Genomic DNA, 20,439 nt, shown 5'->3' with positions numbered 1-20,439 from the left:
CAGGCCACCTGTAATCAAATGACTGCTGTCTTGGTGAAGGCAATAGAAATCTAGCAGCTTCTTCCCAATGAGGTCTAAGTCTATCACATGGATATTTGTAAGAGTTACAAATGGCTGTTTCTGAAAAACAAGATAGCATGTCTTAATTTATGAGAGTAGATAGTCCTCTGCAGGCCAAAATGTTTGTTAGTAATTTGAAATCTCTTTGAAACCCAGATTACTATATAAATGCAAGGCTTTCATAGTATTCTTACATAGTTTCACACCCAAGGATAGAGGAGAAATGAGGGAAGGTGAGCCTTCAGATCTTGCTCGTGGTAGCAGTCTTTCCTGTCTGCTGGAGAGACGTGAAGAGAGAGCTAAAGTTCTCCCATACCCTTAAATAGATGAGGTTGTATAATAGTACAGAGTTGTGACATCCCCTGGGGTATTTAATAGATATGTAGGAGACTGATTCAATTCTGTGTGACTTCCAAGTGGGACATTAAAAAAAAAAAAAAAAGTTTGGTGATAATTATGCTAGCATAATCATGCTAGCCTAGTTTTGTCTTCTTGTATTGCTTTATTCTTTGAGATTCTTTGAAATGTCAATTATTTAAGAGCAATGGAGTGAGCAAGTAGGTTGTTTGTATATAACAATGTATAGATGGAAACAGAACAGAATACAAAGGTTTTCTAATCTTAAATCCTCTGTATACCTGATTTCTTTTTTCCTGGGCCCTTTTCTAAACTCAAATCTTCTTGCCTACATATATGCATTTAGGCACATCTAACATAGGCAAATTATTATTTCATGTAACTTTTTATTATTTCATGTAACTCTTTAATGCATTTGTTTTTTTCCCTCCTATTTTGTGCCACCACTGGAATTTCAGCAGCAATATTAAAAGGTAAAATGATTCCAAGCTACATTATTAATAGTAGTAAGTATCTTGCATTAACAAGCCTTAAATTATATATGTATATATGTATTGTGTGTGTGTACACACACAAGTACATATATAATTTTGTTTCAGTGGATACCATGATAATATCTTGTGTAACATAATTAGATTATTTTCATGTCTAGTCAGCTGTCACATAATAATTTTTAATCGATCCTGTCGTAACAAATTCTAATAATTATACATCCCATATAATAGATGAATTCTATGTCTGTGTCCATACAAGAGTCACTCTAACAAAGGCATTGTTGTTTTGGTATTTATTACTTTGATCACTTTTTATTTGAACACAATGTAAAATATTTAAAGTGTTGACTTGTTTTAAAAGCTCGTGTGTGTGTGTGGTACATGGGTTAGGACTATAGGATTATGGTAAAGCATGTGCTTCTTATACCAGAGAAAGGGTATGAGACATGATTAATTCTACCAGAAAATAAAAATTCTTGGTGAACAGTATCCCCTTAAGGACCTTGCATTAAAAGGGCATTATTTAAAAGATGTTTTTTGAAAAGTTTAGTCTATACATTTACTGAACTGTGATTGTTATAGAGTGATCTTTTGATGTAAGTATTGAAAAGCCACTTTTTTGTGTAATAGCTCTTTATAGAACTGTACAGCTATATTGATTAGCAACAAGATACAGTGTAATTGTTAATATTTATTAATGTAACAAATCAGTGATAATAGTGTTATGAAATCAACAAATTTATTCACTTAGGATAATATCCTAAGAGACTACACAGTCTGTAGTGGTTATCATTTGTCCTATATCGTTACCACATACATCAGTGTTTCTCCCCTGCATCAGAATCAACAGGTAACACTTATTAAAAGTGTTGGCTCCTGAGTCCTGCTCCAAATATTGAATCAGACTTTCTGATTCAGACTTTCTGATTGGGAATCAGAATCTGAAACTTCAAGCAAACATCCCAGGTGATTGTGTTGTAGCTGCTTCCTCAGCTACACTTTGAGAAATACTGAACAAGATTCAGAAAGCACCCGTCTTCTGTCTCCCAGCTATGTAGCAGGCCATATTGTACCATCACGGATACTAGTTAACAGATTATGTAAGTGCAGTAAATAACATCCTTAAAATCTGAACAATAAAATGTTCTCCAGATTGCCTTTTCTAGAAATCTCATTCCACAATACATGTTTTTCCTTATGAAGTCACACAGTGCTGATTAAGCAGTCCTTTTCATATATTAATACAGAAAACAGAAGCCCCTAAAAAGCCTTCACTCCTGTCTTCTTACTCTGATAAGTCCATGCCATATAGACATATCTGAAACTGTTCTGCTAGCAGAAATTTTCTGTTTATCTTAACACACATTCTTCTTTAGAAGCTAAAAAGCATCAGCATTTTATCAAGTGATGTTGCTTCCTGAGGTCAAACCTGTGACACTTCTGAAAGTTAAGCTATCCACAGTCTATTGTTGAACAGAATTTTCAGCATCATATCGCTCAGCGTTTCAGTTTTCCAAAATTTCAGTTCGTAAAGGTACTTAATTATTCCAACCCTGTGCCCACAAACAAAGGCAATGTGTTGTTACCTTTAGGTCCAAATTGAAGCAGTTTACAATTAAGAGTAAATTTCCTTTTTTCAGTAGTATTTCTCACGGGGGCAGCATTTTTAAGTTCCAATATATTGTCATGCTTGCAACTTAGAGGGTAAGCCTATAGCGCCTTAAGGGCTCTAGACAAATGCTTTCGAGCCACTCTATTTGTGTCTGTCTGGTAAAGAGCCAGACAGAGAAAATGGAGTGGGGGGGGGAAGGTTCCATCCTTTGCAATGCTCTGATTTAAGTCAGGCAGGGTCACTTTTCCTGATTATCCCCCACTGAACTTGATTGGGATGAATCTGTTCTACAGCTGAACCACAGACCTTAAGTTGCTGTTGGAAAGGATTTGATTCCTAGGAGAAAAATCTAGTACATATGCCGATGAACTCTACCTGGAGAGAAACATCTGAAACATTCTTCTTAGCAGAATTGATACTTAACCTTCCCTTCTCCAACCAAGGCATGTTTTCTCATGCATTTTCACATTTGCACCATCTCTTCCCTTTTTCTGGAAGTTCCCTATCAATCCCTGTTTCCTCTGTAAGAACATTTAGACATCCTAAATTTCAAATTCCACCTTCTTTATGAAATTTTTCTTAATTCTCCTAGGTAAAATTTAAGGGTGTCCTTTTAATACAGTTCTACTATGATACCTAAATAGTTCTTTACCTGCTTCTTATCTCTATATTCCTTGCTTTCAGTAAATATTTAATGTACAGATGAATGAATGAGTGAATGAATGAATGAATGAATGATTGTATAACATCCAATCTCTAAGTCTTTTTTTTTTTTTTTTTTTTTGAGACGGAGTCTCGCTCTGTAGCCCAGGCTGGAGTGCAGTGGCCGGATCTCAGCTCACTGCAAGCTCCGCCTCCCGGGTTCACGCCATTCTCCGGCCTCAGCCTCCCGAGTAGCTGGGACTACAGGCGCCCGCCACCTCGCCCAGCTAGTTTTTTTTTTTTTTTGTATTTCTTAGTAGAGACGGGGTTTCACCGTGTTATCCAGGATGGTCTCGATCTCCTGACCTCGTGATCCACCCGTCTCGGCCTCCCAAAGTGCTGGGATTACAGGCTTGAGCCACCGCGCCCGGCCCCAATCTCTAAGTCTTTACCAAGGTTCTCTTCCCCTTTCATTATTAAAGCATACTGGTTTTTTTCCTTTGTATTTTGAGAGTTTCTCCCTTATTTCTTTCTGTGTTTCTGATGTACCATTCCTGAGTTTAATATTGTGGTTGTTATGCTCTTAGGACTTTGATCTCACAGACTGGTGAAAACAGGCACCTTAGGATCAAGATTTGTAGCAATCTGGCAGACTTTAACTCTTCTATGTTTTTGTAGTTCTCTAACTGCCATTTTTACTTTCCTGATTGTCGCTTTTATTTCTAGTTCTATAGCTCCTTCAGCTTGCGAAAACCAAAATCTATTCTTCTATGGGCATCTTCTTCAAAGTTCTTCTCTCTCTCTCTCTGCTTCTCTGTATTTACATTTAGTTGGCCCCGGGTGACTTTCCTATAGCGCTGCATAGAATAGTTATTGGTATCTTTTTAGAAACTTTATAAAATTAAACTTGTAACAAATTAAACAATCCAGAGGTGTATTAAAAGCTTTTAAATAATCTCTCATCTTTCCGAGATAACCAACCAATGTTAACAGTTTGATGTGTAGTCTTTTATATTTTTCTTCGTGCTTTATACATTTCTAAATATATGTATCATTCAGTAACTTGCCTTTTGCAGTTAAAGCTATATTAAAGACATTCCTCCAAGCTAGTAGGATAGCATAACTTATTCTCTTGAAAGCTACATTATGTTTTGTATTATGACAGTACCATGATTTATTTAACCATGTCACTATTAGGCATCCAGATTATTTCCAGGTTTTTGTTTTGCCACTATATACAATGGTGTAGGTAATGTTCTTGTACATATCTTCTTAGATATGCATACTTTTTTCTAGAATTTTGAGATTTACTAAAATGGAATGCTGGCAGAAAGGATATGGGTCTTTTTCATTTTAATGGATGTTACAAGATGCATTCCAAAAAAGCTTGTAGCAATTCACATCCCTTCCAGCAAGATATGAAAGTACATGTTTCTTCCTATTTTAGTCAGCATATTTCCCTTTATAGGTATATTTTTTGTTTTTTCTCCTTATGGATTGCCTAGTCATACATTTTGCCTTCTTTAAATAAGATTGTGTGTCTTTTCTAGATATTTTATAGGACCTCTCTGTCTGTCTGTGCATTTCTTTTCCTATATTTACATGCATACTCATAAAGAAATAGAGATTCTGTAAATTATCTAGAAAAGACACACTTATAGAGACAGGTTACACACACACACACACACACACACACACAATTTTCCCAACATGTCATCTTTTCACTTTGTTCATGTAACTTTCATAACATTTTTATGTAATCAGAAATAATAATTCCTTTAAGGCTCCTGGGTCTCCTGTCTCACTTCAGAAGATCACTTCATCCTATTTTTACATAATATTTTCCTAAATTCTTCTGGCATTTTTACAATTTTTTACATTTTGGTCTCTAAATCATATGGAATTTTAAAACATAAGTTAGGAGTCTTACTTTCCAATTGAGTTGTCAGTTTCTAGATACCACTTATGAAGCAAACCACTAATTTCTCCTTCAGTTAAACTACCATCTTTGCTATATATCAAATATTCTTGCATAGTTGGATCTGCTTCTAGACTTACCCTTCTGTTCTACTAATCTGTTTATTCCTGTGACAATAATAAAACAGTTTGCTGTTTTGAGTAAATTTTATTCTCTGATAGGGCAATTCTCCCCTCACTGATTCTTCTTAGAATTTCTTGACTTCTCTTTGACATATGCTGTTCCCTAGAAACTTTAAATTAATTGTATCTGGTTCTAAAAAAACAAGAAGTACAAATGAGATTCATTTTGAAATTATATAATTGCATACTTTACATATAAGTTAGGAAAATGCTAAATATTAAGACTTTTCATTTAAGAATATACCTATAAATTTAATCAAATCTTGTTTTGTGCTCTCATTATGATTTTATAGTATTAAGCAATATGGGTCTTATACCTTTTACAATAAATTTAATTCTGTATTTTGTAGCTTTTATTTTTATTATGAAAAGGTTTAATGATTATATTTTTAGCTAGTTATTGTTACTACAAAGGAGTTATTGGTATTTGCATAGTCTTACCAAATTCTTTTATCAATTCTAATAGTTTTTTTTTCATTAGAGTTGCTTTGACAGTATACGATCACAATCTGAAAATACAAATAATTTGATCTTTTTCTATATTTACATTGATTATTCTACTTTCTTGTCCGATTGCATTAGCTACAGTCCCAAAATAATATTGTATATGTAACCCTAGGAGAGTTTTTGATCACAAGCACAATCTTCATTACCAGGTAAAACAACCCTATACCTTTTCCTCTCTTTCTAATCTGGAATAATACAATCTAGAAAGAAATTTGGAGGTTTTTCTTTTTGTTCTCTCTTGAATTTAGGGAACCTAGGATAAATAAGCTGTAAGTAGCCAGCTACCTTCTTTCTTTGGTCCGCACCATTGGTTTCCCTAATTGCCTAATTAAATTGTACCTTTTTCACAGCTTAGAAGACAGAGATTGTGTGGAACTCCTCAATCCAACCCTCCAATCCCCCCCTGCCCCGACCAAGAAAAAAACCCTAAGAATGTAAAGTTTCAGAGTCAGGTAATCCCACCTCATCAGGGTGAATATATATTCGATGTAGGGGCAGAAAGGGGTGATCCCTTTCCTCCCCATCATAAAGGGTTATAGCTGACATCCCTGTTAAACAGGTTAACAAGAGAAAAGCGTAATAATTTTATTATGTGTACGTGTGTGCACAGGAGCCATACAGAATATGAAAGGGGACAGGTGGTTGAAGCTTAAATACCCTCTTCTTAGAGAAGAGGAATACTAGGGAATGAAGAGGCCCAATGCGCAGACAATGATTGGTAAAGGATTCTCTTTGCATAGTATCTAGATAAAGTCCCCCAGTTAATCTCTCGGAGCTGTCCCCAGAAGAACAGAAGAAAAGTCTCTCTGGGTGTGGTGAGGATGTGCAGTCTCTGCTCTTCTCTGATGGCTCATTTTTTTCTGGTTATTTGATGAGAGTCCTAGGGAGGGATTCTAGAGACAATTTCATTTTGTTTCAAAAGAAGCTTCCTTAGATAAGAAAATTTCAGAGAGAATCCCCCCAGTTGCTTCAGGAAAGACGATCAGAGAGACAGGGAGGCAGGGGAAGGTCAGAGACAGACTTCGAATCTGAGGCTTCTTTCTGAGACCTTTCAGTTGTCCAAGCATTCAGCATGCAGAAGCACCATATTCTGGGGAATTGTTTTCTGTGCCCCAGTGGTACCCACCCACCCCTTCCTGCATGTCTGCGTTTCCTTTGGTTTTTCTGTTTTTTAAATAAATCCTCTTCCCTCCCTTCTTTGACATATTACCTTGTACTTAAACCTCAGCTCAAGTGTCACTTTCTGAAGGAACTTCTCAAATCTCCTTACAGTTGTCACTCTGTGTCTGTGGGTTCTGCACCCATGGTTTCAACCAACCGTGGACAGGAATTATTCAAGAAGGAAAAAGCATCTATGTTGAATATACATGGACTTTTTTTTCTTGTCATTACTCTCCAAACAATACAGTATACCAGTGATTTGTGTAACATTTATATTGTATTAGGTATTATAATCTAGAGATGATTTAAGGTACATGGGAGGATGTGTGTCAGTTATATGCAAATGCTGTGTCATTTTACATAAGGGACTTGAGCATCCAACATCCGTATCTCTCTTTTGTAACATGTCACAGTTGAGTTTTCTATTTATTTTCCGTGATTATTTGTATAATAAACATCTTTTTCCCCTATTGGACTATAAGACCCATAAGGGCAGGTATAGCATTTGGTGTTGCCCCTCATTTTATCCCTAGCACTATGCAGAATGATCACGTGGAAGAGATTTGCTGGCCGACTGCATCACAGAGGCAGAGACTGAACAGGATGTAGCATGTAGGCGTCGATGCTATTTAAGCACTTTCTTGTAGGAACCCTAAATAAAATGCCTCTAGTGGTTTCACTGTATATTCATTATAAGAGGTTTAACCCACTCTTCAGCCTTCCAGTGGATTTTAGAATGACTGTATCTTATAATTCATAGACCTACAGTAATAGAATTTTGTAAATAATCTCAGTTCTTGTGAAAATATTTCTGATCAATCACATTAATACCCTTAGTCATTCAAAAAAATCTATGTTATCTGCATCTTTATGGCTTACTGAGTAGGAATTTCACTTTTCAAAGGAATATTATTTTAAAATATCACAATGATATATGCTGTTTAAAATTGATTCTGTTTAATATGTTCTCATGCGTAAGCTTTAGGTATCTAATAAATTTTAGCCATACATTGCAAATTTCTCTGTATTTTAATATTATTATTGGTTAGTTTACTTCTTGACTTACTCATGTCCACTCATGTCAGTCTTAGTTATTGTCATTCCTTCCAGTTTGGAAGAACGTTTATTTTCTAATACACATTTTGCACAGCGAATCTATAGGAAAATGTGACTGCATGAAGACAGTCTTCATTTCAGTGCTGATGCTCACTGTTCTGCATTAACATGATTCTCTTTCACTTTTTATTTCATCTTCTTGCAAAAACCAATATGCTTTGGAAAGTGTAATAGTACATTTTTTTTAGAGAAGTAGCGTGAGGTTTGTTTGTTTCTTACACAGATCCTGAAATGGAAAATGAAGAACAGCCATCCTCTGAAAATGATTCTCAGAATCAGAGTGCTGAACAGATTTCATCAAGTTCTCAGGAGGTTGATTTGGTCGATCAAGAGTCTTCTGAGGAAAATTCTCTAAACTCTCACCCAGAATCATTATCTCCAGCAGATATGGACAATGCTGCAAGCATTTCCCCTTCTGAACAGACTTCTAATCCCACAGAAAACCATGAGACTACAAATCTTAATGGTGAATGTACAGATTTAGATAACCAGCTTCAAGAACAATCAGAAACTGAGGAAGATTCCAATCCTAATGTTAGCTGGGGTAAAAAGGTCCAGCCTATAGACTCCATATTAGCAGACTGGAATGAAGATATAGAAGCATTTGAAATGATGGAGAAGGATGAGCTATGACTTGCTAAACAATCTGTTGGTAGGTATTTAAAAAGAAAAGGTAAACTGTGTGTGGTTAATAGACACCCTAATACTAAGCAGGCTTTCTAATGGGAGGCTTTAAGTATGGTGATGAACAACCACGTTCTGACTGGTGTAGTTATGGTAGGAATCTGGAGCATGCTGTGTTAGAATTGACCTTGTTTAAAACTGTCACATCAAAAATGGAAATCCACAGTTCCCCCTTCAAATGCAGCACTGCACCACCCTGCAACACCTCAGGCCAGGGAAAGATTACTGAGCATTCCTGGGAAGCAGATTTCTGTAGTCTCTGGATAGACAAGAAACAGAATTCATTTAGTAATGGAGTGGGGAATCGAAGTTTGGATAGCCTTCTAATTAAAGGAAGCTTGCCTTTCTTGGTTTGGGGGTTAGAGGCTCTTTTGGGATGATGCATCCGGGTATTGTGGCATTCTGATTATGCTGCCTTCACAAAACACTCTAAGTGACCTAAATGGTTATGAAGCAAATGCATTTATGGTGAAAACAGTCTTTGCTCATCGCTTTCTCTTGTTTCATTTAGTGACAAATGATCAAGATGACTTGATTTTTTTTCCTTCTTAACAATGTCCTTTTTATTTAAACCAAAGGTGAAGCCAGTGTATTTTCTCAGTGAGTTCTCTGCATAAAGACTAATCAGTGGGACCAGGTAAAAAGGTCATATAATATATTGTGGAGATTGCTTACTTAATACTTCTGAAAAATGGAGTAAGGGAGAAACGATAATGTTGCAATATGAACCTCCCATTGGGCCTTCCATAGGGAAAGCTATGACTACTCTGAAATGGAACCTAGCATTATATCCTTGTAGGGTAGATTATAAATCTTTTCCAGTTCATTTCTCTTAGAGGTGATTACCTCTAGCCATCAGCCTTACTCCATCCCATGTTTGGTATGCAATTTGAGCCACAAGGCTCATATCGCCAATAGCTATATACATTTTGTTCCATTTTTCTATCTTACAGAGCCATGATAAAACTGTGGTTAGTGATTTAAAATTCCTGGAGTAACTACTGTTTTTCTCCTTTGAAACTTAGGTTTCTAAAGTTGCACCTAAGGAGTCTGTCACATTTTCCGTTGAATCATGGTTTTTGTTTTTGTTTTTAACAGATATTCCTTCTGATATGGACTTGAAAATTAGTCTATGGTGACCTGTGTTTAAAAAAAAAGTACAGTAACAACTAGCCATATAGCCATATAGCTTAATAAGAATCCCCCCGCCCCCTTTTTTTTTGGTTGTTGTTGTTGTAGTCTGGTGCTGGCCACATTTAAGTTTAAAAAATTTTTAAATTTTGTTGTTGATGCCTGTAGACAGCCCTATAGTTGAAATCATGGCTTTATTCATTTTATTTATTTTTAAAACTTGCCTGAATCAGTTCTAAAGGAATATTTAAGAGACGTAATTTTCTTCTCTTTACCATAACATTACACAAAACTTTTTCCTAAAACACGGTTGTGAGGTACTGGTGAGCTGTAAGTGGAGCTGTTAAAAACAGCAGTGCTGTATTGTAGTTATGTATATTCATGTACAGTATGTTTAGATCCCAGGTAAACATATTCTTTTCTGAGAGGATAAATACCTGCATTCAGATATTCCAGGTAAATATAATTGAGTCAGGGAGTAGTAAATCTAATGGAGAATTCATTTTGGGGAGGGGGAAAAAGAATAGTATGCAAGACCCTTATTGGCTTTTAATTATACCTGAAACCAAAATGGATATTTTTAGTCTCTCTGCATGTGAGATTTGATGTAACAAGATAGAACTATAATATATACAGTATATGGAAGGATAGACATAGTGCTTTGTTCATTTTAATTGCAAGCTGCCAAAATAGCTGAAGCTTAATTACTTGACTTGCCTTGATTTGTAGGACTGGGGCTTGGAGAAAATGAGCAGATGTTCCTCTAAGACATTGATTACAGAAGCCTTATATACATGGATTTGATTTTGTATTTGTAGCTGAAAGCCATTGTTGTCTAAATCTAACTTTTTTAAGTTATCAAAACAACCTAATTTCCAACAAGGAGAACTTAATGACATGAAGGATTGTGTGACACATTGGAAAAGTCAGCTTACTGCCACTTTCTTCCTTTGGCCATTAGAGGGAGGTGTTGCCTCATCGACGCTTAGAAGCAAATCGTTCACTTGTTTAGAAAAGTAAATCCTTAAAAACAAAAAGAAAGAAAGAAAAGGAAAAAATTTAACCAATTTTTCTTAATACCCAGAAGGAATTATACTTAGTATTTCCCGAGTTTAAAAAAGAGGATATAATGTTCATCTGAAAAACTCCAGCGTTGTAATTGACTCTACATTCATTTACTTACTTGACATACTGCCACAAAGTAGTTTTTTAGTTCATTAAAAATTCCAAAAGCATTAGTTTTTTTTTTTTTAAGTTTTGTTTTTTAGTTACCTTTTATAGACATTTTAGTAACTTGCTAAAGATTCAGGGGATTCTATGAAACCCCAATTTAGAAACATCTGGTCTACCTCAGTTAAATGTTGACTGCTTAGAAATATAGCTGAAGTGATCACCACAGCCATAAAATTGTTTGAGTAAGAAACATTTATATAATGTTTACAAATCTGGAATCAAGTAAGGATTGTAGCTGCAAGTTAAGAGATATTAGAGCAAGTATTTAATTCAGGTATTTTCAAGTTTTAAAAACCTGTTTACCTACTAAAAATAGCTAGAGTTTTTTTCTGCATATAAAAGTTCATTGAAATGATATGCCCTTATTTGCAATACTTTTCCCATAAAGTTTTAAGTGTGAAAGAATTGTAATTTACTAGATATGTTTGGTATGGGATATTTTGTTGGGCAGGTTTTCTTTTTTCTTCTTAAATTGTAATAGGCTTCCAAAAAGAGTATAATTGTTTCAGAACAAATTAACTCTTGGCATTATATATCTCCCTTTTTCTTTACAGTATTAGTAAAATGAAAAATTGTACACTTTCTGATTTTAACTTCACTAATATAATTACTCTCTCAAGAAGTTTTTAAAATTTAAATTACCATCACACAACCTTTTTATAGTAAAGCCAACATTTGTTCTCTCACCAAACCCCATGCCAAATTCATCATGAAGAAAGCTCAGCATAAGTAATTCAAATACTGCTTATAATTTTAGAGAAGGGGGGGTAGAATTTAGTAAATAGTCCAGCCGGTCGTTTTATGCACAAGGCTTCAGTCAGAACATAGAAAAAAAAAACATTCTGTGAATGAAATATTGTATGTTCAGATTTTATAAAAGACATTTTTAAAAGCCCAATTTACAGCCGTATATTTTCTTATGATGTAATTTATGAAAAAGATGTCTGTACTAACAGGTGCTGTAACGCTACTGTTGTTGGATTTTATTGTTTGATGATAAATGTATACAATATTTCTAAGGGAAACTATGTACTGTGATGTAAAAGTCTGGGCAAAATGTATATAATCCTGTATATAATTGTGTATTTGATTATAATTACTGATTGTAAAGATTTAATAAAATATGTAAATATTCTGGTTTAGTTTTAATTTGAATTTTTAGAATCACTGTGCATATCTTTATACTTTTATGTCTTGATATTTATCACTCTGTTTTCCTTTTTTTTTTTTTAAACTTTCATTTTATCCTCAGGGGAGTGAATTCTGGGGACATTTTAGGCTGTAGAAACCCAAGTTTGTGGGCTAAAGTAAGGATTTTGGACCTTGTTCTAAGAAATCACTGAAGGTTTTCAACAAGTCAGTAACATGCACAAAGGTAATGGTAAGTGAATAAAACTCTAGAATTGTATATAAAGTATAATCCAGTGTTTGCTCACTCTCTCCATACACACACACACACACACACACACACACACACACACACATATACATACACATATATAATGACATTGACTCATTTATTCAACAAAGACTAAGTGCATGCATGCCTTCTGTATGCCAGGCACCATTATAGGACCTGGGGTGGTTGTAGTGGACAAATGGACAAAATGTAGTAAAGAAGATAGAAAATAAAGTAGTAAATAAAAAGGACAATGAGTTTATGAAGAAAAAATTATGGTGAGGGGATAGAGAGTGATGGAAATCATGGAGTGAGGGTCTAGTTAAATAGCCAAAATACTAACAGTGGTTATCTTGGATTATAGGCAATTGCTATTTCCTTATTTGTATATGTCAGTATTTTCATAAGTTTCCAAAATAAACATTATGATTTTAAAAATAAGTAGTTTAGGTCAGTGAAAGAATAGAAGAGAACATGAAAAATACACACCAGATGGGGCATGGTGGTGCACACCTATAATCCCCTCTCCGCATGAGGCTGAGGTTGAGAGGATTGCTTGTGCCCGGAACTTTGGAACCAGCCTGGGCAACATAGGAGACCCCGTCTCAAAAACAAAATCCCCCCAGAATCCTCCTATCTCATGTTTCTGCACGATTCAACCAGTCCCATATGTACTGCACACCTACCATGGACATAAGCAGCATTTGGCTGGGACTCAAAACCTTGAGAGGAGATGAGGTTTACCACGAAAACTGGGTGGAATAGGAAAAAGAGATCTAAAATAGAGCCCTGAGATTCCTAGAATCTGGGGACAGCAGAGGAGGAAGGACATTTGTAGAAGGGAATGAAAAAGAGCAGTTGGAGAGGTGGGAGGAAAACAAGGCTGGAGCAGTGTATAAAAACCAAGACAGCATTTCAAGGATGGAGTGGCAAATAGCCTGAAACCCCTAAAAAGTAGTTTCTTGGTTTTAGCAACCTTTTCTGAAGTCCCCTACCCCACCAAATATCCACAGGAGGCAGTGGGTACTTGGTGCAAGGCAGACCGTTGCTATGGAAGACTGTGGGGCTCCATCTTTTAATATTTGAGAAAAACCAGAAATTCCGGTGAAATCTTACTTTAAAACATTGTTTGAGTTAAACAAAATATACGTGACAGCAAAGGTCTCCAGTTTGCAACCTCCAAGCTGTCAGATGCTTACCTCCACATGTGTACATACAAGGAAGACCCCATTCATTTTTAGAGGATCATTCACCAATTTCCAGTTCCAGATTTATCATATGCACCACAGACCTCTTTCAACTGTTGAGATTTTCTTATGTCTTAATGGCCCTGGTGGTAATTAAGTGGCTGTTTAAATGTAGATTAATCTTTTAATCAAGTAGGTCAGTGGAAAGGGGACATCCATTCACCTTCCTACAATTACTCTTTTTCAAAAAAGTTTTTGAGACAGGGTCTCACTATGTTGGCCAGGCTGGAGTGCAGTGGCTATTCACAGGTGAGGACATAGTGCCCGGCAGCTCTGAACTCCTGGCCTTAAGCAGTCTTTCCACATCAGCCTCCCAAGTAACTGGGATTACAGGCGCCTGCCACCACGCCTGGCTTCACCTTTCTACGTTTTCTAATGTCAACCTTTGAGACCATCTTTAACCTGAGGTAATGAAAGTTTCTCTCTTGAATCCAGCTCAGGTCTTGCTTCCATCAACTGGTCTGGCCAGACTGCTGACTCAACTTCACCCCACCTTCTTCCTTCTGTGGTTCCTGGTGGCTCGCTGTCTCCAAGCCACATACTCCCCTAGGGTATATCTGTAAGCTTCTACTCAGCTCAGCAGTGGTTCCTTCAAGTTCCAGAAACACCTCAAAGAGGACTGGTCCAGGCCAGCTGTCTAATAAGCTATATGAACACTAGTATCCTCCTTGCAGTCCTAATAATATCCTAATAATAAAAGCAACCAACACTTTTTTTTTTTCTTTTTTTGACAGAGTTTTACTGTGTCATCCAGGCTGGAGTGCAGTGGCGCAAACTCGGGACACTGCAACCTTTGCCTCCCGGGTTCAAGCAGTTCTCCTGCCTTAGCCTTCCTAGTAGTTGGGATTATTGGCGTGCGCCACCATGCCCAGCTAATTTTTGTATTTTTAGTAGAGATGGGATTTTGCTATGTTGACCAGGCTGGTCTTGAACTCCTGACCTCAAGTGATCTGACCGCCTCAGCCTCCCAAAGTGCTGGGATTACAGGTGTGAGCCGTCGCACCCAGTCAGAACCACTCTGTGAACCCTCACTAGGCATTAACATACACTGAGTGCTCTATATGATTCCTTATCCATATGGCAACCTTGCAAGATACCTATAATTTCATTTAAGCGGCTCGCCCAAAGCCACAGAGCAAGGTAGATGGGCCTGGGATTTGAACCTAGATTAGCCTGATTTCTGCGATACAGACTGACTCTCCTAACTATGCACAATTAATCTATTTGAACCAAGGGTGTGTAGTATGGCTGCCATGAAGGCTGACTCAGATACCCTTACAAACAACATTCACCTGCCAAACAGTCAGCTATCAAAGGCATCTGGGAGTTGGAGGTACTTATAGGACCTGGGGTGGTTGTAGTGGACAAATGGACAAAATGTAGTAAAGAAGGTAGAAAATAAAGTAAATAAAAAGGACAATGAGTTTATGAAGAAAAAGTTATGGTGAGGGGCTAGAGAGTGACTTCCTAAAGAGGTGGGAAGAGGAAAAAGGACTGCTTACAGCTTCAGGCCTTATGGTCTCTTGAGGATATTTATCAGACTTCAAAATGGTAGATACGAGAGACAAGTCTTGTTTCCAAGGCAACTACCAATTTCTCTGATCCTTGGCTCCAACATTTCATCATCTCCTGTCACAATGGCTCCACGTAGGAAACATCTACAAACCACGCAAGAAACCCATGTATGTGTTTTACCAGCTTATCACTGGCCTGGGAGCGGCTTGAAAAAAGGAAAAGTTGGGCCTCGTCACTTTTGTGTCACCTCTGCCAGTGCCTAGCTCTTGAAAGGCACTCACTAAGCTCTTGTGGGGTGAATTGAATGAAACACCTGGTTCAGAATGAGTGGATGTTTTCTGTCATTTCCCCAAATCACATTTATCCTGAAAGGGCTAGGATTTGCAATCACAGAAATGTCAAAGAGACGATGTGCCAATTTTGAAGACAGTTGTATGAAGGTAGTCCTAAAAATCTTTTTTTTGTTGTTGGAAGTAAACATTGAAGAGAGCACAACTCATGTAAGGGTCTCAGAATTTTAGAGCCAAAAGATTTTTTAAGTTGTCAGGCCGTTGATTCTCCTCATTGGACGAGAAGAAGACAGACTCCGGAGGTGGGAAGTGACTTGACCAAGGTCACACATCTCCACAGCTGATTGTACTCAGGCAGCGTGGAGGTTCTGGCACAGCTGCTTCACAGTCGTCCTCAGGCCTTACAGCCTGAGTTCCTCCACTCTGTTTAAGTTAACATTCAGCCAGAGGGATAATTACTAACATCAGAACTTCAGAGCTGCCCCTGAGACGCCTTGGCAAAACTCTAGGGTTCCACTGAATACAGTGTAAAAACTACTTAGACAATGTATTGTTCCTCATTTAAACTTTTAGCACATTCAAGCAAAACTGTCTTTTAATTCTCTGAAAACTGGCTATTCTGATTAGCAGCATTTATTCTCTTCCTGATGAATAAACTCATTAATGAAAGAATACATCCTGTACTTTCTTTTGTGTGTTCATCTGAATTAACCTAAGTGTGGGCAGAGCTCAAAATGCTGAGACTGAGATACAGATCCTTTGCCTGGTGGGCCCTCTTGTGGGTCTTGAAGTCAAGGGTTCCTAAGCTTTGTGGTGATGGCAAAAATGGTGCTCTTTAGACCAAAATCACTAAACGTGACATTTCTAAGTTTGAAATTCTGAGTAAGAGCTACAGGAAAGAATGGTAACCTGTTTATCTCTGTATTGGTAAGGCAATAATGGAAAATTCTAGGCTAACCAAGTAAGAGGCATCTCACGTTAAGCCAGTACTTTCTAAACCTCTGTGAGGCTGAGAATGGTGGCTCACACCTATAATCCCAGCCCTTTGGGAGGCCGAGGCAGGTGGATCACCTGAGGTCAGGAGTTCAAGACCAGCCTGGCCAACATGGTGAAACCCTGTCTCTACAAAAATACAAAATTAGCCGGGCATGGTGGTGGGCACCTGTAATTCCCAGCTACTCAGGAGGCTGAGGCAGGAGAATGGCATGAACCCGGGAGACAGAGGTTGCAGTGAGCCGAGATGGCACCACTGCCCTCCAACCTGGGCGACGGGTTGCGGGGGTGGGTACAAAAACAAAATCAATCCTCTGTGAAACTCTACTACTTTTGTAATAATAATGCTCATTAATGGATGTTTACATTTATCAGGTACTTAGAACTTATGCTTTTGTAAGACCTTTATGAGACACATACCTTTGTTATTCCCATTTTATTGATGAGAAAACAGGCTTAGCAGTGGAGTTTTAACTGAAACCAAAGAAACACACTGGCTAAATTAAACAGGCAAGTGTGTGAGGGTAGATGCAGGAAAAAAGAAGGCTCCTGGAAGGTTCCAGTGGTGGCACCAAAGATCTAGGGGAGGGCAGTTGACATGTTCTCAACCTTTATTATGCATGACAGAAGTCACATGTATCCCACAAGTATGAAAATATTGTGTATCAATACAAGAAAAAGAGGACAGACCCTGGAGCCAGACTGCTGAGCTTAAAATCTCAGCCCCAGCCCTTACTCTGTACGACCTTGAAATGAATTTCTCAGTTTCCTCATCTGTGAAGTGGGGATAAAAATAGAACTTGTTTCAAAGGATGGCTGTATTGAAAGCAGGTGGCTCACCGCCAAACTCACTGTGAGAACGCAGCGCAATTGCTACCATTGGCTGTTGTACAAAGTGCCACATGCAAATATGTTTTCAGTCCCCTCCTCTTACCGTCCTTCCCTCCGGATTGCTATGCTTGAGTTTCACGTGTAAGTTCTGTGTTAATCAGTTCTGGATAACTGCTTGAGGCAGTTTGGGCCAGGTGATGTATCCTTTGACTTCTGATAGCTCTGGGTAGAGATTCAGGAAGAGTATCCACCTGCTGAAACCGACCTAATTGTCTCAGTCTCTCAAAAGATGGCAGAAAAATAGCCCTTGAAACAATAATGAGCTTTCAGAAGCGTTTAGGGGGAGAAAGGATCAAGGAGTGGTCTGAATTGCTTACACAGCTTTTCTGTGACAGGAGTAAGAAATTGACTCTCAGCATGAGGCAAAGTGCACATGAGGGAGCGCACGTCCTCAGGACATCAGCCTGTTCTCATGGTCACCGTCCTGAGAATCTCCAGGAGTGGGCCAGCCAAGCAGGGATGCCAGCCAGCTCTCCGGCACAGGGCCTCCAGCTACCTCCCGATAGCGCTGGCAGAGATGGACAAGGCGACAGCCTGGAGAACCGCCACCATGGAAAGTGTGTGTTTCAGAGTGTGTGGCACACCCAGAGCCCGAGGGAGGAGATTGCAAAGTGCCAGTGTCTTTGTACAATCTCCAAAAACCAGAAAAAGCTCAAAATTATGGGAATAGAGGTAAAGAGGACTTTGAATAGAAACAAGACAATTATTCCAATAAAGTGCTGGCTTCACAAGAAAAACAAACAAAGCTGCTTTCCTGGGAATTCTAACCTCACCATCAAAAACGGACATTGCACAACTCATCCCTCTGGACAAGTCAGGAGAGCATCTCGCTGGTGTAGGCTTGGACCACACACAGCCTTGTAGATTGAGAGTAGGGCATCATTTTTCCTTGGTTCTTGAGGCTTGCATCTTGTTGTTGCTTCTTTTTTTATTTTCTCCCAAATTTTCTCTCTCATGTATAAGAACCAGAATTCCTGAGGCTCTCGATACCAGAGCTTGATTAAAAAGTATTTGATCTTGTAAATGCAGAATTAGTTACTCGCTGCGTGACTTTAGCAAGTTACCTAACTTCTCTGAGACTCGGTTTTCTCCTCTATAGAATGCTAGTTTTGTCTGCCCAATATGCTTTCCTCTATGTCCTCTGTTACTGGGCCCCACCCCAACAACCACACGAACACCATTGTAGAAATAAAGGTTTTCATATACAGTTACTTCAACAGCCTCCCTTGCAGTCCTGGGACAGGCTCATTGCTTAATTCTGCCAGTCAGATGCACATACCCTGGACTTTGAGTTGGAGCTTTGAATTCATGGCAGGATCGCACACAATCTGTTAATAAGAGAGTGTAGTGGTAGCCACTACATTCGGTCTCCAGAGACACAGAAACAACACCTGGGCCCTGGGAGGCTGGGGAAGAGGTGATGCTGAGAGGTCTAGGGCATGTGCGTGTGTGTGTGTGTGTGTGTGTGTGTGTGTGTGTGTGTGTGTGTGTTAGAAAGAGACAGAGACACTTGATTCCTACTCCCTGCGTGTCCACAGAGAAGGCCCTCCTTAAGGCAAACCCCTGGCTTGCCTTTCTGTTACCTGATTGGTGAGTTGGGAGCCAGCCTACCTGTCTGTGGAAAACACCCTTCCTGGTACTTTTGACTTTGTAGTGAAAGCAGTCTCAGGCCTGGAGGGGAAGGAGTGTGTGGATGAGGGGAAGCCCAGGTTTTCTTTCTCTGCCAGTGCCGGGGTGGGGGTGAGGGTCTAAATCTGCCTAATGTCCGAATGAGGTGTTAGCACTCCTGTATTAGTCCATAAATCCATCTGCTTTTTTGTCAGAAGGAAACTTTATATGACCATCGTTAATAGAAAAATGGTCTTTGTAACTTTAAGCACAGAATCATTTTTAAACACACAATTATTTAAAAACTAAATGTATTTTTTCATGTACCACTTAAAAGGATCTTCAGACCAGTGGTATGTGAATTTTACTTTGGGAAATACTGTGGTACGCTCTAAGGCCCACAAAAATAAATAAATAAGGTTGTTTTTATTTTTTAACAGAGATAGCCTACTATTGTCCTGAGGTAAGAAATGATTGACTACATTAAAATGAACCTTAAAGAGTATCTATACAGTAACATCAAATTAGTAGGTTCTCATGGCAATTATGCAACTTTCACTTTCTCTTGATTACTATAGTTTCTAGTAACTGTTGAAATCGGGTAGTGTGAGTCCTCCAATTTTGTTATTTTCAGGTCTGTTATTTCAAGATTTGTTACTTTCAATCTTGATGCCCCTTTTCAGCCTATTTCCAGCCCCTTTTCAGTTCCTTTGCATTTCCACATAAATTTTAGAATAGACTTGTCAATTACTTCAAAAAACCATAGCCAAGCATGGTGGCTTGAGCCTTTAGTTCCAGCTACCAGGGAGACTGGCGGGGGAGGATGGCTTGAGCCCAGAAGTTTGAAGTTGCAGTGTGCCTTTGATCACAGCTCCAACCTCAGTGACAGAGCAAAACCCCATCTCTTAAAAAGAAAAAGAAAATGCCTGATTTAATTTTGATTAGAATTGTACTTAATCTAGAACGGACGCTTTTTAAAACCTAGAGTCAACTGGGCATGGTGGCTCATACCTTTAATCCCAGCGCTTTGAGAAGCCGAGGTGAGCGGATCACTTGAACTCAAGAGTTTGAGACCAGCCTGGGCAATATGGCAAAACTTTGTCTCTACAAAAAGTACAACAATTAGCCAGGTGTGCCTATGTGCAACTGTAGTCCCAGCTACTCAGGAGGTTGAGAATCACTTGAGCCTGGGGAGGTTGAGGGATGGACCTAGGGATGGAAATGCTTGTCATAGTGTAAAATATAGGATTATTTGTATGTCTTCTTTTGAGAAATGCTTATTCAGGTCCTTTGCCCATTCTTTAATCAGATTGTTTGTTTTCTTGCTATTGAGCTATTTCAGTGAGCTACATCCTGCAGTGAGCCATGATTGTGCCACTGCACTCCAGCCTGGGTGAAA

At 38.3% G+C, this 20,439-nt stretch overlaps 1 protein-coding gene across 7 annotated transcripts in view; it reads left to right on the top strand.

Moving 5' to 3' along the window:
- Window positions 1-12,232, top strand: part of EDEM3 (ER degradation enhancing alpha-mannosidase like protein 3) — a 68,967-nt gene extending 56,735 nt beyond the window's left edge. For 6 of the 7 annotated variants that reach the window (XM_077993946.1, XM_077993939.1, XM_077993930.1 and 3 more), the window contains one exon: window positions 8,273-12,232. In XM_077993946.1, the coding sequence (XP_077850072.1) occupies window positions 8,273-8,682 (410 nt within the window). In that variant the 3' untranslated portion in view covers window positions 8,683-12,232. 7 annotated transcript variants of the gene reach the window in all.
- The last annotated feature ends 8,207 nt before the right edge of the window (window positions 12,233-20,439 follow it).

Source organism: Macaca mulatta, chromosome 1 (genome assembly GCF_049350105.2).
Source record: "Macaca mulatta isolate MMU2019108-1 chromosome 1, T2T-MMU8v2.0, whole genome shotgun sequence".
Lineage (NCBI taxonomy): Eukaryota > Metazoa > Chordata > Mammalia > Primates > Cercopithecidae > Macaca > Macaca mulatta.
This window is presented reverse-complemented; position numbering and strand designations above follow the sequence as displayed.